This window comes from Sinohyriopsis cumingii, chromosome 11 (assembly GCF_028554795.1).
Source record: "Sinohyriopsis cumingii isolate HCF-2022 chromosome 11, ASM2855479v2, whole genome shotgun sequence".
Classification (NCBI taxonomy): Eukaryota; Metazoa; Mollusca; class Bivalvia; order Unionida; family Unionidae; genus Sinohyriopsis; species Sinohyriopsis cumingii.
The window spans coordinates 112,340,485-112,360,185 of NC_142971.1; the positions used below are offsets into that span (position 1 = coordinate 112,340,485).

At 37.2% G+C, this 19,701-nt stretch overlaps 1 protein-coding gene across 2 annotated transcripts in view; it reads left to right on the top strand.

Annotated features, from left to right (window-relative positions):
• The window catches only part of LOC149789311 (SRSF protein kinase 3-like), a 121,219-nt gene that overhangs the window by 41,539 nt on the left and 59,979 nt on the right, over positions 1-19,701 (top strand). For both annotated transcript variants that reach the window (XM_089975517.1, XM_089975518.1), the window contains 2 exons: positions 8,410-8,507; positions 19,039-19,147. In XM_089975517.1, the coding sequence (XP_089831643.1) occupies positions 8,410-8,507; positions 19,039-19,147 (207 nt within the window). The remainder of the gene's footprint in view (positions 1-8,409; positions 8,508-19,038; positions 19,148-19,701) is intronic.

Sequence of the window (19,701 nt, forward strand, 5' to 3'; positions counted from 1 at the left end):
AGGGCAATGACTGAAGATAGGTTCTTGAATGCACTTCTCGCACGCTCGATGAGACACGCAGAAATTAGGAATGTGAATGCCAGTCTCTTGCATGCATTCGAAATCGAAAAAGATGAAATTGCCTTTCTTCTTGTGACCGTCCTCTTTCTCTGGTGGGGGTTGGTATTTTTGCACGTAACATTGGTGTTCCAAGTCCACGATGTGGTGACAAATGTGACATTTTTTCTTTCCTGAACATACGTGTGCCTTGGTATTATTGGTACGTATGACTTGTTCACACGTAGAGCACAATCTCAGCAGTTGACAAGCACATTTCTTCTGTGAACCTTGCGTCTTCAAATGTTGTTGGTAACATTTAGGGCTGACAAACGTGCGCAGACAAGTGGAACAAGGCACTGGTTCTTCGCTCAGACAGGGTGGAGAGGCCAAACATCCTGAGCATTTCCATCCACAATGTTTGTGTTGCTCTCGATTATTATAACCATAGTCACATTTCTCACAATAATAAACATATCTCAGGAATCCAGTGATACTGGTAATGGTATCGAAATGGTGATCGTGATGATAAAGGTGAATGTATTTTCCGTCCTTAAAGTCTTGGCCTCGAAACAACAGAGGTCCGCGCACTTCTTGAGGGTGCACTTTCAAGGTGTAGCGTGGAGCTAGGGCATCTTGCAATTTTTGCATCTCAGGAATGCCACAGGGTGTGTCTTTGGGCAGTCCGGCTTGTTGTAACAGGAGTTCTGCTTCGTTTCGTTGTTTGGCTCGGTCGGAACGTTGAATAGTGTCCCAGGTTCTTTTCCATTCTACCGTGTCGTTCTTGTTGGCATAGGTTCGTCCCACCACGATGGCACGGGCTAAACACATCTGGTCATGAGGGTTGTTAATTCGGACGAGACTCGTTTTGGTGTTGCGAAGGTCGTCCACTAATAACATCTTTTTGCGTCCTGTCCCTTGAGGAGGAGAGACGTGGGTCATGTCCAGTGTGGCTTTACCATCGGTGATGTCAAACTGATCGTTAGATTGTTGTACGTGTTGAATCTTGTCCATGACTTTGGAAGCAGTCAATTCTGCAGGGGTGCTAAACTCGATCCAAACAGGGGATTTCAAACCGTCGTGTTGTATGGAAAGTCTCAAGCGATCGTCTTCTTTGGGTTGACATTGCTGCTTGAGTGAAGTGAGCAAAGAATCCCACACCTCGGTGATGAACACTTCTGCTTTCTCTAACGGCACTTCAGCCTTGAAATCTTTAAACTTCACCGTGTATTTGTAAGCCGTGGTTCTAAATTTTCTAGAGGAGCGCTTTTCCGTCTCTCGAATGGAATAGTACTTTTCAGGGTTGACAAAGGGTGGTGAACTTGGTTTAGAGGGTTCGGATTCTGGTTCACTCATGTCCTCTTCAAAATCACTGGCATGAATTTGTGCCAAGATTTCAGTCCTGGTACGAGGCGATAGATCACGTTTCTGCCTCTTACTTTCTTCTTCTTTCTTCTCGAATGAATGGGATCGTTTCATCTTGAAAGCAAAAAGTCAAATGACTCAAGTTCAAACACCATAAACTACTTTATAGTCATAGCAGACCAGCGTATATAAAAGGGTGTGTGTCTTGTCCTTTCACTATTCATTTCACTCTCGAGCCGAGCACAACGATGGAAGAGACTGACCAGATGGAACGTTTCGTCAGAGCTTTGCGAGAGGTCATTAGAAAATTCTCTTCAGACCAGCCTACGGACTACTCTCCTTCCTTTAGAGATAAAAGTCAAGATACTTGCTATATCTGTCAGAAGAAAGGGCATTGGTCTTCAGAGTGTCCAGACCGTCAAAAAAGAAAAAAAACAGGGGATAAAAGAGACAAAAGTCAAGATACCTGTTATTATTGTAAAGAAAAAGGACATTGGTCTCCAGATTGCCCAAAAAAGAAACAAGAGGAGTCAGAAGAAAAGAGGAATTCTTCAGAAGAAGAGAGGGATTCTTCAGAGGAAGAGAGGGATTCTTCTGAGGAAGAAAGTAGACAGGTGAAGAAAAAGAAACAGGAGAAAAAAAGAAGAAGGGAAGAAAGCGAGGAGGAAGAAGAGGAAAAGAGTGTGAAGGTGAAGAAATTCAAAAAACAGAGAGACTAAAAAGGAGAAAAGAAGAAATTAATGAACTTTTCATTAAAGTGTTGTGTTATAAATTGTGAATTGGATTGTAAAAAATGGAGAAAAGAATAAATGAATGATATAAGGTAAGTGTCTTTGAGTTGTGATTTTAAAATAAGAAGCTACACTCACGCACTCATACACAGACACGTACTAAAAGGGTAACATGGGTGAGTTTTTTTGAGTTATTGGCAAATTGAAATTGTATTTCTTTTCGAGAAATGTGGGTGGCCCTGAAAAGGGCCTTTTTTCTTCATGGTGTAGGGGTGAGTTTAAGCAATCAATTTTAACTGCCTTAAGCCTTTGCCACGGCCAAGGCCTACTTCTGGACTGCGTAATGTTGATGATGATGATAATGATTGGGTTGAAATCACTAAGGGTGGTACGGTAGGCTTAGTCACAGGGTTGACGTGTTTAGCTCGGGAAGGTCGTATTCTCTTCGGTCGTGATAAAGAAGTCTGATACATTTGTTTCAGACTTCTTAACTCCGCTAAAATGTCCAACAGTACCGTGACCGTTTGATTTTCACCCTCTTGTTTCTTTGCTGCTACTTCTTCTTGCTGTTGTTGCTGTTGTTTTTTTCTTACCTCTTCTTCTTGTTGCTGTTGCTGTAGGAGAAAAGTCTGTTCCGCTTCCTTTTGTCGTTGTATAAATTTCTCCAATTCTTCTTTCTGTCTCTGTCTAAAATTCTCCACTTGCGGTAATGAAGAAAGTAACGAAGGTTCCGGAACAAATTCTTGCGAGGAGAGAAAATCCACAAAATCCCAATTCACCTCTTCTGAAAGTAAGTCCGGGTTCCCTTGGGCAGTCTCCCCTGCTGGTGCACCCCACTGGATCGTTTTCTGAGTTTCCGTCATGTTGAATCACTGTCGCATAGATTGACTGCACACAAGCGCTAGCGAATCTATATTGACTACGTGACGTCACAGACTGCTCTCTTCGGATTGGATGCGGCTGGCTGAATTTTGTAACGCGTGTTCGGATTGGTAAATGAACTCAATCCGTTTCAATCCTTCCTCCGCCTATAAATAAGCGCCGTTGACTGCATTGATTCACCTGTTCTCGTCGCTTCAAGATGTGGACTACAGTTGAGTCATCCACCCTTGTGTCTTCCATGATGTTTCGGACAGACTTGCTCATGTATGTCCGATCGAAGTGGACCGTTGTCCACAGGACCAACACCAGCCTGTGGATACGTAGGATCTACGTTGAAAGACAAGGATGCCTAAAAAGAGTGCTGATGTACGGACCAACAGTGAGACGTAGCCTAAGAACAAGAAGAAGACCAATGCGGTGCCATTTATGTTAATGAATACATTAACATAAAACCCAAAGGCCCTTTTCAGGGCCAGCCATATTTCTCGAAAAGAGATAGTCTTTGAATTGCCTACCCCTTTTTTAAAAAAAATTTTAAAAAAAATCCCATGTTAAATTCCCCTTGTCCGTAGAGTGACCCACGATTTATAGCCATGTTAAATTCCCCTTGTCCGTAGAGTGACCCACGATTTTTCTCCATGTTAATTCCCCTTGTCCGTAGAGTGACCCACGATTTTTCTCCATGTTAAATTTCCCTTGTCCGTAGAGTGACCCAGGGGTCCCTGTAATGCTAATTCCCATTGTCCGTAGGGTGACCCCTTTCACTACTAACCACTGTCAATTATAGCTGCAGTTACTGAAAATTAAAAAGAAACAAACTTTAAATGGCTTTTCTCAAAACCTGTTCAACATAATTTGGCATCATCTGCAAGAAAGCATTCTGCCATGGAAGGCTTTGAAATTGATACAACTGATGCTTATCTGCAATCATATGTGGCTTTTCTTTCTGAAAAGGAAACAACCATGAACAGTGCCACAAAATCTGAACAGAAATTGTCCTTACATATTTTAAATCTATTCAAATGATGTTGATATGCCATCAAATATGGGTGTCATCAGTGAAAATAGAGTAATCCTGAGATGATTTTCCTTGACAGCTGAACTGAATTTGACAAGCAAACAGCTTTTTAAATTAAACTTTGGGATATTCCATTCATGTAGACAGAATAATGGTGGCGCTCTACAGTTTCATATTTTGCATATGGTTAGGATTTTAAAGAAAAGAATTTACCCGGCTTTCCTCACTGGTTATACTGGCTATTTAAAAAAGACCTTGTATATCTTAGGTATAATTCAAAGAACCTTTAATTCCCTTTATTTTGGTGTATGATTGATGGGTGTACTATGGGTTATAGAGTATACAGCTTGGCCTTACTTCAGGTGTGCACCTTTCAAAAATGTGCTAGCTCTACTTGGTCATTTTCACTTCCTAAACTTCAGAGGTAAATTGTATATAAAAAAAGAGCCGATAACTTTTTTTTTACATTTTATATATATTAGGTAATTCATTCATTGCACTTTCAGAAGCTGGTATTGTCTAGTCTGGCAAAATTCATTTTCCCTTTTTTAATAGCTGCTATGCATAGTGTACTTTAGACTAATTCAGGCAGATTTTTTAACACAAGGGAGCAGTAATTTTAGTTAGCAGTGTGCTTAAATCATGTAAAATTTCAAAAAGTACAATGTCCAAAGAAGTATCATCCACATTACATTAATGTAGCATAGAGGTATGCCACATTCTCTCCATTGTGCATATTTTAAATGTGAACTACTTGACCTTACATACGTCACTCTCTCAAAAGTACATATTAACTGGTGAGTGCCCCCAATATAATAATCAGCAGTAATGTCATGTATCATGGAGTTTTTATGGGTTCATAAAACTGATGAATCTTAGAGATGTCGGAGAGACCCTTAATAATTGGCTTTGGTTCTTAAATTTTGTACACTGTATTCCACAGTCATGCATTGTATTTTTAACTATTATTTTTAACCTCCTTAAATATCTTTCATATTGTGCATATTAATCTTCAGTGTTGTATGAAAATGTAATTAAATTCTGACTTTATTTTTTATATTTTAAAAACAGAAATTTGATTACAATTCAATGAGTAACAATGTCAGAACTTTGAAAGAGCCATTTGATGATTTGATTGATGTAGCAATATAACAGTGTGGACAAATGACTAAGGCAATTGTAGATTTTAAAAATTCCTTGAAAGCAAATACTTTATGGTTCCTGAATGGAAAAGCTGTTTATGTTATTTGTATAGTTTTCATTTCTGTCAGTGGACATTTGGGCATGTTGAATTTAATAAACAAATTATTAGTCCTAATTTTAGCAAGATACTCTTGAATGTATTTTGCAAGTATTCCTAATAGATCAGCGTTTTTTTCTCACTCTGATTTATGAGCTAGTACAACTCCATGGTCTTAACACATTAACCCCTAGCGACAACTTTACCGGGCAGGAGTTAGTAGCCTACTGCTGAGCTCTGTAGCGTCATGATCATGCATGATACACTAAAGTGGGTGGTATTATAGAAAGGTAGACAGATGTAGCTCTACAATGATACCAGCTAATCTGGAATATCTAGTTGCACTACAAAATACAGATAGAAAAACCTCATTTTTTGGACCCGACCATTTTGTACCCAAAATTTGCCCATGGTCGGAATCTGATTTTTTGTCCGTATTTGAGACTTTTAGGTCTCAGATCTAAGGCAAACTCGTATGAACTGCAAACAAACAGATGAGCCTTTGCAAAAAGTAGGATAAGATGGGCATTTGGAATAAAGAGTGGTCTCCATACAAAAATAATGGCTCCGTTTAGCAAAAAAAAAAAAAGAAGTCCAACTTTTACCCTTCTGCTCATGCGCGAGTCAAATAGCCAACGAAAATTGATGTTTCTAACACCACTAGGCAGTATATTATTGAAAGATGACTGTAGATTTAGTGTTTTCGAGTCTATTCAGAAATAGCTTTCAAAATGTCTTTCCATCTCAATTTTTAGGCGAAAATGACAAAAAGCTCTAGGGGTTAATGTGTTAAAATAAGTAATAGAAAAGGGTAAGAAGCAACAAGCTTTGTAAAATTCAGCAAATGTATTTCCCTAGGATACAAAGTGAAAATAAAACAAAAAAGGATTATGGTATTGTGAATTAAATCCCAAATAATTCTAGAAATAGAGACAAGTCCTAAAGAATTAAAGTTCTGAATAAACGTTAATGGAAATACAAATGAACCGAGTGCTGAAAATATTGATGTGCCTGTGGTGGCCCATATAATGGTGATGTGCCAAGTCTTTTGTTGGATCACAATAATACAATCCAAGAATTAATTCATTATTTGAAATTTAACTATAATTACATAGTTTATACAAATAAATTCTAAAATAATTTATATAAATAAGTTCTAATCCAAATGAACTTCCCTAAAAAAGCAGTAATACAATTGATTCGGCTAAGATTATAAAGCATGCACAAATAATTTTTCCATAAACAAGATTACATAGTCCTCTGCTTGGTTTCAGGTCAGTTATCCGTTTCTAATAAAAACTATTACCTTATGGAAAATTTCAGTCTGGAAGGTTCCAGATGTTTCAAGATAAACTTGTACTTAAAATTAGAATGTCTGTTACTAAAAGTATAATAGAGAATGCTATAGAATAATGTCAGGTAGACCAGGTATATGTATTGGGGAATTCCAATAACCTAGACCCGGTCCCAAATAAGTATGTTTACTTATATTAATAATAATCCTAATATTAAACCCATACACACAGATAATCTTTTAGCTATACTTTAGTTATTTACAGAAGAAGAAACAAAATCAATAATTCAGGTCAGGTAGAAAATGAATTTGATTTTGGACAAGGTTAAGTCCAACATTACATTATAATAGCATATGAAATGTTTTAAAAAGAAAACTAAAAGACAAACAATGCAGATCAAATATACATAACAGAGCAGACATCTATTTTATTTGCACACCATCACCCCGGAGAAAAAACCCCAAGTAGTATATATATACAGTGGTTTTTCAGTGATTGTTCCAGGAGCCTGTTGAAGAAATTAGCTAAAAGTGTGGTAGTTCTTGTATTAGGACCAATACCCTAAAGTTAAATGTACTGAGCTGGCCTTCAAAGAATTGCATAGCTGCCAACCCTCACGAATTTGATGTGAATTTCACGACTTTTTCAGCGATTCACGGATTCACGCTGCAAGCCCAAAATTCACGAATTCTCCAATCCTCAATTATTTTAAATCTTTAATAAAATAAACGATTTCCCGTTAAGCGCTAGTCGCGATATTCGCAGTTGCCGAAACGGTCCGGTACTGTTGGTCACGATATTAGTAGATCTACTGCCGGTTAGTACAGTTGGCCTGGTAGCAGGCATTTTATCCTATTTTAATCTATATGTATAAGAGTAGTTTTACCAATGCATTTGAGAGAAAGTGGGGCCTAACCAGAATTAAGCTCCATGCATGCGTCACCAACACTGATTTGAGTTACCGTTCAGAATCGCATGTAAGATGTTGAAAATGTCTTCACCACCAAGGAAAAAGAAATGTATTACTCAAAAAGTGAAGTTTAATTTGGAATATATCAAAAATTGGCCGTGCATTCTGCCATTAAACATTGATATTGATTATGCATTTTGCACTCAGTGTGCCATCGCAGAGACGATGTGAGGAAGTACGTTGGTTGCAAAAAACATGTAGAAGCTGGGAAAATTAAGAATTTGCAGATTTCATCATGGGAATATTTTAAGCCATCGGCGGAAGACCTGCAGGCTACCAACGCTGAAGCATTATTTGTGAGTTTTCTTGTCGAACACAATCTACCTTTATCAGCTGGAGACCATGCTAAACATTTGTTCTGACCAATGTTCCCGGACTCGAAAATCACTTCCAAATTTTCCTGTGGAAGAACCAAAAGTGCTGCAGCTCCTGTGCATTCCTCACAGCAACAGTGACAGCGAAAGAGTATTTTCTCTAGTGAGGAAAAATAAGACAGTCTTTAGGGCCTCCTTAGCTGCAGAAAATTTGTCAGCAATTTTAGTCACCAAGATCAACCAGCAGGCAAGAAGTCTGAACTGTTTAGAAAACAAATTTACAATCAAGCAGTTGAGGAAGTCTGGCACAGTATCATGTCTTGATAAATAAATATTTCTACATATATGTAGGGTTTTAGTTTTATATTGCGAACTTGATAGAGTGTAGTTTTGACGGTCAGAGTGGATGGAGTTATTGTCATGGTATTTTTCACTTATTCATGTCCAAATTCACGACTTTTTATCCCTATTTTCACCAATTGTGAGCCTGGAAGGTTGGCAGCTATGGAATTGTAAATATTGTACAGATGTCTCTGATGGCATTTTGGTCTGTTTCAGGTCTGACCCACAAAAATCTGAACCAGTTTATGGAGAAGAGGAGGAGATTCTTGGGTCAGATGATGATGAGCAGGAGGATCCAAATGATTATGTTAAAGGTAATTAATTTCTTAATTTTGTAACCAAATTCATTCTCCGCTGCTGGTTTGAAGGAAATTTGTAAATTGGCATCAGAATTAAGATGTCAGGAGTGCACACTATCAGTGTTTACCATTACCCTCATTAGTGCTTCAGAGACCCCCAGATCTTTTATTTCACCCCCAGTTTTGATATCAAAGTGTGTTTTTTACTCAGTCTGAACCCCATTTTTGACACCAAAGGAACTTTTGACCCCCAGTCTTGCACCCCTAGGGGATACACTAACTAATCTACACACTTTATCATTGTGTTATTATAATACAGTTCGAATGTCAGTTTTAGATACATGCAATAGCTATGAATTCATTTACACTATTAAAATTCAATACATAAAGCTTGGGCCAGTGATAGTTCTTTGGGTTGTGTTAACACTTGTAATTTTGAGTTTGTACATTGGAAATTTGCTGAGGAGGTAGGGGTGATTTTATATAATTTTAAATAGCTTAGCTTGTTTGTCTTTTATTTCTAAGAATTGACCATGACAAGTGTTAACACATTAACCCCTAGCGACGACTTTCCTGGCAGGAGGTAGTAGCCTACTGCCGAGCTCTGTAGTGTCATGGTCATGCATGATACACTAACATGGATGGTATTATAGAAAGGTAGACAGATGTAGCTCTACAATGATACCAAATAATCTGGAATATCTAGTTGCACTGCAAAATACAGATAGAAAAACCTCATTATTTGGACCCGACTTTTTTTAGCGCAAAATTCGCTTGTGGTCGGAATCCCATTTTGTGTCCGGATTTTAGACTTTTTGGTCTCAGATCTAAGGCAAACCGGTATGAACTGCAAACAGACAGATGAGCCTTTGCAAAAAGTAGGATAAGATGGGCATTTGGAATAAAGAGTGGTCTCCATACAAAAATAATGGCTCCGTTTAGCACAAAAAAAACCCCAAAACAAGAAGTCCCACTTTTACTCTTCTGCTCACGCGCGAGTCAAATAGCCAACGAAAAATGATGTTTCTAACACAACTAGGCAGTATGTTATTGAAAGATGACCGGGGATTTGGTGTTTACGAGTCTATTCAGAAATAGCTTTCAAAATGTGTTTCCTACTCGATTTTCAGGCAAAACTGGCAAAAACCTCCAGGTGTTAACGTGTTAAGATGTGTCAGACTAGGACTCCACTGGGACATACTGCAGGGTCTTTCCAAACCCTCTCCCCATTGCAGTATGTTAACATATGAATCTTACGAATGGGATATATACCCAATGACAATATTTATGATATATTTGATAATGAGATCTTGAAATATATCAGTGGGAGTAAATGACACTGCCAGTGTCTGTGCTACTTTTATCACCACAGTGGTGATATCACTTACGTGGCTACTTTCTTTTTCCACTTAGGAAGTATATTTATTATATGTGTGTTATTCAGACCACAATATCTATATTAAGGCTGTTACATATTTTTCTTGTTTTCTTTCTCTCTGTCTTGAAGTCATACCAAAGATTTATAAAAATGGTACTAACAGCTGCCTCTCTTAGCATTCAGTATTAAGAGGTTAGTGCTATAGTCTGATTATTCATCCCCATTTCTTTGTACGCCCTCTACCGATTTTAATAACGAAAACATTTAATGTGATACAAAGTGCACAGAACTAAGTCATTTGAATCATTGATTTATAATTTCTAACCTGACTGTGCCAGAATCCCCAGTACCTTTCATGCTTAACGGACTTTCCATACTAACACGGTGCCATATTGCGCACACTATGTGCTAGTTTATTTCCATTAGACAACATAATGACGTAGTTCATCCTATTCAGTAACTGCCGGATAATTTACATAAATTACCATAACGTTGAGAGTTTGGAATGATATCCCTTTGCACACATGGACATAGAAATTAAACCACTTGTTAAATCCACATGAAAGCAAATTTTTTGTTTTCATTCTTTTCCTTTGCTTGCTTAGACATTGTCAATATCGGAAGCAGATGACATATGCATTTACAACTGTAGTCATGCACACACCCCTTTGCTGAAAATGGACTTGTCCAGGAACTAGAAATGGATCTCGAGCATGTCCATCTATTATATTGAAAATTTCTTTTAAGAATGAAATGCGCAAATGATGATAGTGTTAGGGCCACTCTACTCACAGTCAGGTTAGAAATTATAAATCAGTGAATGAATTGACTAAGGTCTGTGCACTTTTTATCACATTAAAGATTACCATCATTTTAATTCGGTTGGGGGTACAAACAAACAGGGAGGTATATTAAGACTAGGGCTGGTCAGCATGGTGTTAGGATAATGTGACTGGGTGGGACATCATGCTACATGTCTGCAGCATTATGCCTCATCACTATAAGCTGCCACACTGCAGACATTTTAGCGATAAGACTGAAAAATTGTTAAAGCTAATAATTAGTTTTCCACTCGACTTGTGCATATTGTCATTGACTGAACTTAAAATGTATGACCTGTTGCTATTCTATATCACTTTACCCACATAGGACTAATACATTATCATACCTGTTACAATCATTGACAAAAGGTACACATTACTAAGAAAACTCTTTGATTACATATAGTAATAAAATTGTTTAAGTAGTGGTTTTAACTGTCGTCACAGTAATGTTCATGTTAGTGTTGATTGCAAACTGGAATTAAGTAACTGTCAATATTTGGGTGCAGTGTTTATTACTGAAATAGATTTCAACCATGCAAACACACAAAAATTCACATCTGAATGCAGAAATAGAAATAGAAACCAAACTCCATATAAATATGCTTACAATCATTCAAATTTGTTCTTAATGATGTTACGTTACGAAGTCTGTTGGACCTTTCTGTCTTGTGGCTACAATATCACCACCCCAGCAGCATCAATCAGCAGAAGAAATGTGTTTACAGAAATAAAAATGTATATTCTTGCATGAAAAAGACTTACAAAAATGGTACTAACAGCTACCTTGCTTGGCACTCAGTGTTAAGAGGTTAGTGTTAGGACTGGTCGGCCTTTAGTCAAGAAAATGTGACTGGGTGGGACATCATGCTATGTGTCTGTGGCATGATGCCCCAGTGCTAGATATCACTATAAACTGCCACACTGCAGACATCGTAGTGATATGACTGAAATTTAAAAAAAAAGCTACATTAAAGCTACATTAAAAATCCTAATCACATACACACATCACACGCATCTGTCTCCCTTTCTAGGTTCACTTCAGATATTTTTGGGACCCAGGTTTAGCCCAACATATTTATTACACCTTACAACTTAAAATATCTACTGTCTTCAAGGCTAGAAAATTCCACTGTTGACAGAAGTGGATGAGGAAGTGCAAGTCACGTTTTCAAGATGCTCATTGAATTAGACAAGTGGCATTTTAGGCATTTTTAGTGTCATGTATATTGTTGCATTAGTGAAATGATGCAAGACAAGTAAAATTCACTTGCCTAGAAGTACAAATACACATTACAATCAGAGTCGTTGTCTTTCTTAGATTCACTAACATGTTGTTCTTGTTGCTTAGGAGTCAACATTTCGCATTGTTTCAGCCCAATTTGATATGATTGTTTATTTAAACAAGATCTTGGACTAGTTGGACTAGCACCAGTTCCCATCAAATTATAGTTGGGGCATTTCACTGATGTACCAATATGTTCTTGTTCATGCAACTGAAACCACATTGCTTACAATATTTATATGAAATAATATAAAGTGGTTTCCATTGATATTTGCCAGTTTTGTTTATATATAATGCCCTAATATATGTTTCTTAATAATTATTCTTGTATATTTTTTGGCCCATGGTATTTGTGTTTCTATCTTGCAGTATATTTATATATATTTGCATCATCATCATTAGAAGGTCTCACATTCACATTAGTGGTTCAGTGTTTAAGGTCACGTCACATTTTACCACTTAATTAGAGCTTAAAGAATGAAATTTGGTATACATGTACATCTTAATTGGAAGCTGTATTGCATATCACATTTGGGACCCAGTGTTCAGGTTTATGAATGTTTTAAATTTTCCATTACACATTCCTTTCTGCTTTATAACTTTCACGCCATTATATATGAAACTTGGTGTCCTTGCATATGATCATCATCGTCAGGTGTGTTGCTACACTGACAATGAACCAAGGTGGGAAATAAGGGATAACCTAATCCTGCCCAGAAGGCAAAGACAGGGTGACAAACTCAATTTGGTTGAAGCATATGAGTTCCCAGAAAACCTGGTTTTATCATTCCCTTCTCTTTCTTTGAAGTCCCCATCTTCACCCAACTGCTGTACACTGATATTAATAAGGTGGTCATATGTGATATTTTCCTTTTGGTTACGACATTTTTTTGAGTATTTCACTCATTAAAGCTTTCCCCTCTGTGATCTGCATCGGGCAGTTTGCATCCTCCATTGTCTTGAAACTTGTAGTCAAGTTAAACTTGCAAAATTGGGAAATAGCCACTAACACTTTGCCTCTGCAAAGGTGCATCCCAATCTGTGAAAAATATTGCTCATGAATAGCAAAAGAACAATAACTGCAACACTTTTGTGCAGAAAATCTTAAATTATGCTGTATATTTGGCATTTTCTTCTTTACAATTTTGCTCGCAAACTGATCACCTCAATATAACCATGGTTCTGATAAGTCACATGACCAATATCATCTCGTGGGATCATGGGGCACTTTTGGGGGCAAGTGTTATTAGGTGATCTTACATGCTATTTACTGAGCTTGTTTCTGCACTAAAGACTTTTCATTTTGGAAATGTAAAAATTGTCAAGCATTTCAGACTGACCTGAGTACTTTTCTGAAGTTGGTTTATGCAAGAAGCGTTGCCCAGTCTCTCAGATGAGTGTTTTAATGTTAAAACAGAAATCATCTGCGTCATTGGTACAAAGTACCTATATGTATATACAGATTATTTTTGAAATAACAAAAGAACCAAATTTTCATTTCTATAGGTTGTTTTCATTTCCAGCTGTTCCAGACAACAAATTTGTCATTGTCATTGAAAGTTATCATTGAAGCAAACTCACTGCCTCTGGGATATTTCCCCAAATAATTTTTGTAAAAATTATACCCTGTAACTACCAAGTATTGGATAAACTGGTTGTGCATTCTTATTTGTTCAGCACCACTTGTATCTTTTTCACTGTGCTACTGTACCAGTGAGAAGCATTATGGCTGCCTTCTTTATTTCGGTGTATTTTTCATTGCATTTGCAATATGACAGTATGGAGCTGCAATAGTTCAGGTGATAGTGTCCAAATCTTAATCTAAAGGGTCATGATTTTGGTAGCTACATTGGTCGGCCAGGGCCAGGTGCCTCATAAGGTTTTGATTTCGATAGCTGCTTAGGCCAGCCAGTGTCAGGTGCCTCTGTGTGTCGGTGGGAAAATTACTTAGGTTCCATTTCTTCATTATGATGTAGCCAAAGTGTTAACAATGCTCTTAAAATACAAGCAGCTAACAACATAATATTAAATACTTTAAATTACTTTGTGATAAAGGTTTGTATACATTTTGTAACCTGTCTATTCATAGTGGATTCCTGCAACTGTTTTAAGATCCTATACATGTGGTCAAAAAAAAGAAGACAAGCAACCATAATATTAATTGAAAATGTAGCAGCTGATGTTTTGATGTTACACTGCACAGCATAGCAGCACAACTAGGTTATTTTAGTGCTGCGATAGTTGGGAAAAGTGCCTTGTCCAAGGACACAAACAGGTGCATGTAGCTGACCTGTACTGATTTCATGTAGGATCTTTGGATATGTGTTTAGCAGGCTAACCAGTGATGTCATGTGACATCATACACATTGGTCTGTGACATTAGTAATCAGTGGAAACCATAATAATGACCATTGGCACATACAGTATTTGGAGTGAAATGGAAATGTGTATTGGCCTAAAGCAAATCCATATAGTTAACTAATTATGACTTGACAATTTATCATTTGATCTGCTAATATGGTGTATACCGTATTTACCCGTGTATGATACATGTTGTGTATCCATCAGTTCTTGTCCAGTTTACAAATACTGTTAAATTCTCTGCTCATTTGGTAGAACATCAAACTTGCAATCCAAGGGTCATGGGTTCAGTACCCTCACAAGCCAACCCAGGTCAGCTGCCATGGTGTCAGGGAAAGGCATTTAGCTCCCATTTTCTTGGCATGATATAGCCAATAATGTAATAAAAATGTGTCGTTAAAACCAACAAAAACAAAAAAAGATTTATTTGATGTTTGTTGTGACTGCTGTAAAGATCTAATTCTGTTTACATGAATTAGCCACATTTTTAAAGCTCTTTGAAAGAGTTTCCTTCCAAGCCCAGGAAATTGATAGTAGTACAAAGATTGTTTGGTTTTGATGTGCAGTAGCAATAACATTTGCCACCTAACAGATAAAAGTTGCATTTCTGCAATACTACCCCTCCCCCCCCATTTGTTAAGTTTGGTGTACTGTATAAATGACACTTGCTAGATGCAAATTATTTTACTACTTTACTAAAAAGTCAACAACCTATAAATCTAACAAAAACGGACACATGTTTTACAGGCAATTTCCTAGCACCTCATTCACAGATCTTAATGAATGGCATTCATTTTTTTCATTTATGATTTATGCAAATAAAGTCTACATTTTGCCTCATGTAAGATTGAAGAATGATCTGTGTTTATTATGGTTTGTAGTGGCTCTATGTTTATGGTAGCCATAGTACAAAGTAAACAATAAGCTAATTGGATTTGTACTTTGCATGTTTGTTGGCACTGGTGTATAGAGAATACTCAATAAAAGGCTATATAATCTTTTCTATTGACCTGCAGACCTTGTCTTTTCAAAAGCATCATAATCAGTTTGCTTCAATCATAAATGGAAACTTTTAGTCCAATTCATTGTGTTCACATGCACTGTACATGGACCAGAACATGGACAAGAGCATTAGGTTTACTACCATTTCAAAATGATATAATTTCTGACAAAATAGCAATGGGTAGTTTTTCTTCTTAAGGGTTTAACATGCAGGTTTTTCCATTGCAGAATATCAACTGCCCTCCCAGTGTAATTTAACAATTTCTTTGGAAAATTTGACTGGCTCATTGGACTTGTGTCTGACAGTATTAACTGATCCTCAGAACCCATGGGCCATTGGGCCAGTGGGTGAATTGATCCCTGTTCTTTAGCATTTCCATGTCAGAAAATAATTCTAAAAGTGTTAGCCTTGCAGTTAGGGACTTTTTAGTGTTTGTTTATGTAGTGGCTGTGCATGTGCATCTACCGCATATCACAAAATGTTTAGCAATCATGAAATTTTCATATATTTATTAAGGAAGCTAAATTTGCAAAATACTGGTAATGAAATATAGTATCAGTTATATTTTATTACTTTAATTTAGACTTCTGTACATGTGTGAAAATCTGATAAAACATCATGGGTTTTGTTTAATTCTTTGTATTTAGATTACTTTGATTTAGACTTCTGTACAGGTGTGAAAATTTGATTTTAAAAAAAATCATAGGTTTTGTTTAATTCTTCTATTTAGATTCATATATAAGCATAGTAAAAGATGTTGCAAAGTCATTTTTCATAAAAAATAAGTGACAGCTGACCATATCTAAGCATAAATCATACACCGCAGATTCTGAACTAAAGTTGTTGCTATAGCATTTAAAACTAGCAACAGAACAGCTGCTTGAGAAGATTCGGAGGATGAAAAATCTGTTCAGGAATGGAGAATACTGGAGAAATTGAATCCAAGAAAATATGCATGACAGGGACTGAAAGCAAGATGGCCTCACTCTGAAGATTTAAAAACGTAATTTTGCACAACAAGAAAACAAAGATGTGTCTACAGTTGCTGTAAAAATGAAAATCTAGCTGCCATAGAAATATACCCAGCATTAAGGTCAGGGTTGCAGCAAGAAATTGTAATTGAATGACTTCTATAATTATCCTGAGTGTAAGTTTTGAATTAACTGAAGATATTTTCGTGAATCTTTAGCCAGTTATATAACATGGCCAACTTGCCTATTGCATACCATAGATATGTTCCCTGCCTCCGGGTGAAGGTCATAGCATGGGAAAATGTAACCCTGACATAATATGCTCTGGAGTATTACTATCAGAATCACCGAACATACTTTGATAAAAGTAACAGTTATGTATCATGAACAGACTGTGTTGCATCCCATAGTGAGCCGCAGTAGCTTAGTTGGCAGAGACATCTAATCCTGAGGTCGTATGTGTGAAACATGCATAGATCAACCCAGGTCTGCTGCATTGGTGTGTCCTTGGGAAAGGCATTTCCTTGGTATGCTGTTGCCAATATTGTGTTTAAATTGCCATTAGAACCAACATTAACAAAACCTTAGCAATATCCCATGACTGAAAGTGAAGGTCATGGCAAGGAAAATAATAAACCTGTGGCCTATATCCATGTACGAAAATAACTTTTGGACAAATGAAAATATTTTAATGAAACTTTAGTCTGCTATATGTATCAGGACTTGAAAGTTATAGAGGATTCAGTAATTTCCCCAAGCCTCAAGGTCACAGCAAGGAATAATGTCAGTATGTGGCATATTTCCTTATTCAGGGTGTCACCTCTTCACTCGTTTACGCCTGAAATACGAGTAGGAAACATTTTGGGGGCTATTTCTGAATACATCCATTCCTAGTACATCGACGTCGAAGAGATTTTCCGTTAACCTAATGCCTAGTTGTGTGAGAAACATTGGTTTTTTTGCTTAAGGGACCCATCATTTTTGTATTGAGACCACTCTTTATTCCAGATGCCCATCTTGTCCTACTTTTTGCAAAGGTTCACCTGTCTGTGTACAGTTCAGACCAGTCTGAGGCCAAAAAGCCTAAAATCCAGACACAAAATGGGATTCCGACCTCGGGGTGAATTTGGGTGGAAAAAAAATCAGGTCCAAACATTAGGTTTTTCCCTCTGTATTTTGTATTGCAACTAGAACGTCCAGATTATCTGGTATCATTGTAGAGCTACATCTGTCTACCTTTCTATAATACCACCCACTTTAGTGTATCGTACATAACCGTGACACTAGAGAGTCTTGCAATTGTGGAGTTCTCACTGGCATTTTGATAGCAACATGCAGGGATTGTCCTGGGCTTTGCCAATGTCGCAAATTGCGATTTTTTTTCCTTATTGGCGACAAAAATATCCCATCTGGCGATTTTTTTGGCGACATACTTTTTGGTTATTTAATTTGTACATACAATCATGGATTTGGACTGAATAAATTTAAAGCCAGAACGAAAGGAAGCCACAAACTTGACTAAGCAATGCATTGGAATCAGTCTGTTACACAAACGATCCTTTGTTCTTATTGACAACCCTATCTTTACAGTGCATTGTTACATCATAATCTGCTTATGCTGACATCTGGGCTGAGTACTGTATGCTGCGATACAGTCAATCATGCTACCGCACTATACCTACAACTGACCGACTTCTGAAGATGCGAATAGAACAGATACAATTAATTGTATGGCTAATCCTTCTGTTTTTTTATACATATACCAATACAATAGTTTTGCTGAACCTTCATAGAAAACTGATAACCTTTAAAGTACCGACTACTGTGTATAAATACAAAGCAAATGGAAAAAATCTCAATCACAATTACATCTGTCGCCAGTGCAGCATTTTGCTAATTGATCTTTTCCTTTTGCCATCAGTCCCGTGTTACGGCTGCAGAGACTTAAACTCCGCAACAAGAAATAGCAAAAAAAAACAACACAGTTTTGCATAATTAATAATAAGTATTTATTTCTCAAAATACAGGAGTGAAAGAATCCCTAAATTGGGTGTGAATTTATGCTTATATATACGGTCCAATATAGCCAGGTGTTGACTCGTGTAAGTTTCATTCGTGGGAATGGAGATCCTATTTTTCTTGTCGAGAAAATTTATACAGCATTCAGTGATCATTCTTGGGATTTAGGAAGCAATTCGCTACAAGCTTTGTGAAGCTAGCCATAAAGGGGGGGGGCTGCTGAGAGACTACTGGTGTCACCTGTCATCACTGAGGACTGTGAACATGGATGCAGTAAGATGAACCTCATAAAAACTGACATCAGAAATAAGCTCTGCATCTCATCTCTCGAGAATTTAATAAGAATCAGCATGTACAGATGTGAAAAATTAGACTTTGAAACTGCATTCAACAAGTGGGCAGCCCTAAAATCGCGACGGATCTTCATGTAACTCTTTGTAACATTTTGTTAATGCTTGTTGTAATTAAAGTATTAACTAATCCATCTTTTGTAATTTTCATTGCCTGTTACATTAATAGACTAAATTAACACTTGGAAAAATGTACACTACTTTTTTTGGCGACACTTTTTGAAAATTGGCGACAAAATATTGAGGTTGGCGATTTTTTTGGCAACAGCTTTTTAAAAGCCAGGACCATCCCTGAACATGCTTAGATTATGGTCAGCTACATCAAATGCAATGTAGTGCTGTTTCCCTGATTTTGCAGGTGGCTATCATCCCGTGAAGATTGGAGACTTGTTCAACAATCGTTACCATATTGTGCGGAAGCTTGGCTGGGGACATTTCTCCACAGTGTGGCTGTGCTGGGATTTAACGTAAGTGTACTTGCACCTCACCTTTGTTGGATTTTTACACACTCGACATATAGGTGTTAAACCTTTTGTTTTGCTGGTCCATTCATCCATCTGTTGTTCACCAAAATAATTTCTGCACAAAACTCAATTTAATCCACCCTCTATAGTTGCCAATGTGTGTGGACCGTTTGCACTTTTGGTAAGGAAGAAACCTATTGATTTCAGGGGCAGAATCTTAAAGGTCAAGGTCACTGTTACAGTTGTGGCCCCCCCCCCCCCCCAAGGTTTGTCAGTTAGGCTGATTTCACCTAGACCTTGGTCAACAAATAATATCTAATGCATTGTCTAAAATCTGAAATTTCCTGAACTATGCACACACAATCAACATTTTTCCAAAGTTTAGGTGCTGTTTAGTATAATGTATGAAATTAAATAGTTGTTCTTGAAATGTCTGTATGAACCACTAATTAATGTGTCTTTCTTTGTCCCTGTAATGATATGGTGCATTAATATGGTGCAGAAGGGTTATTTGGTATTTTTTTAACAAAAAAATTTGCAGATGGGGACGATTTAGA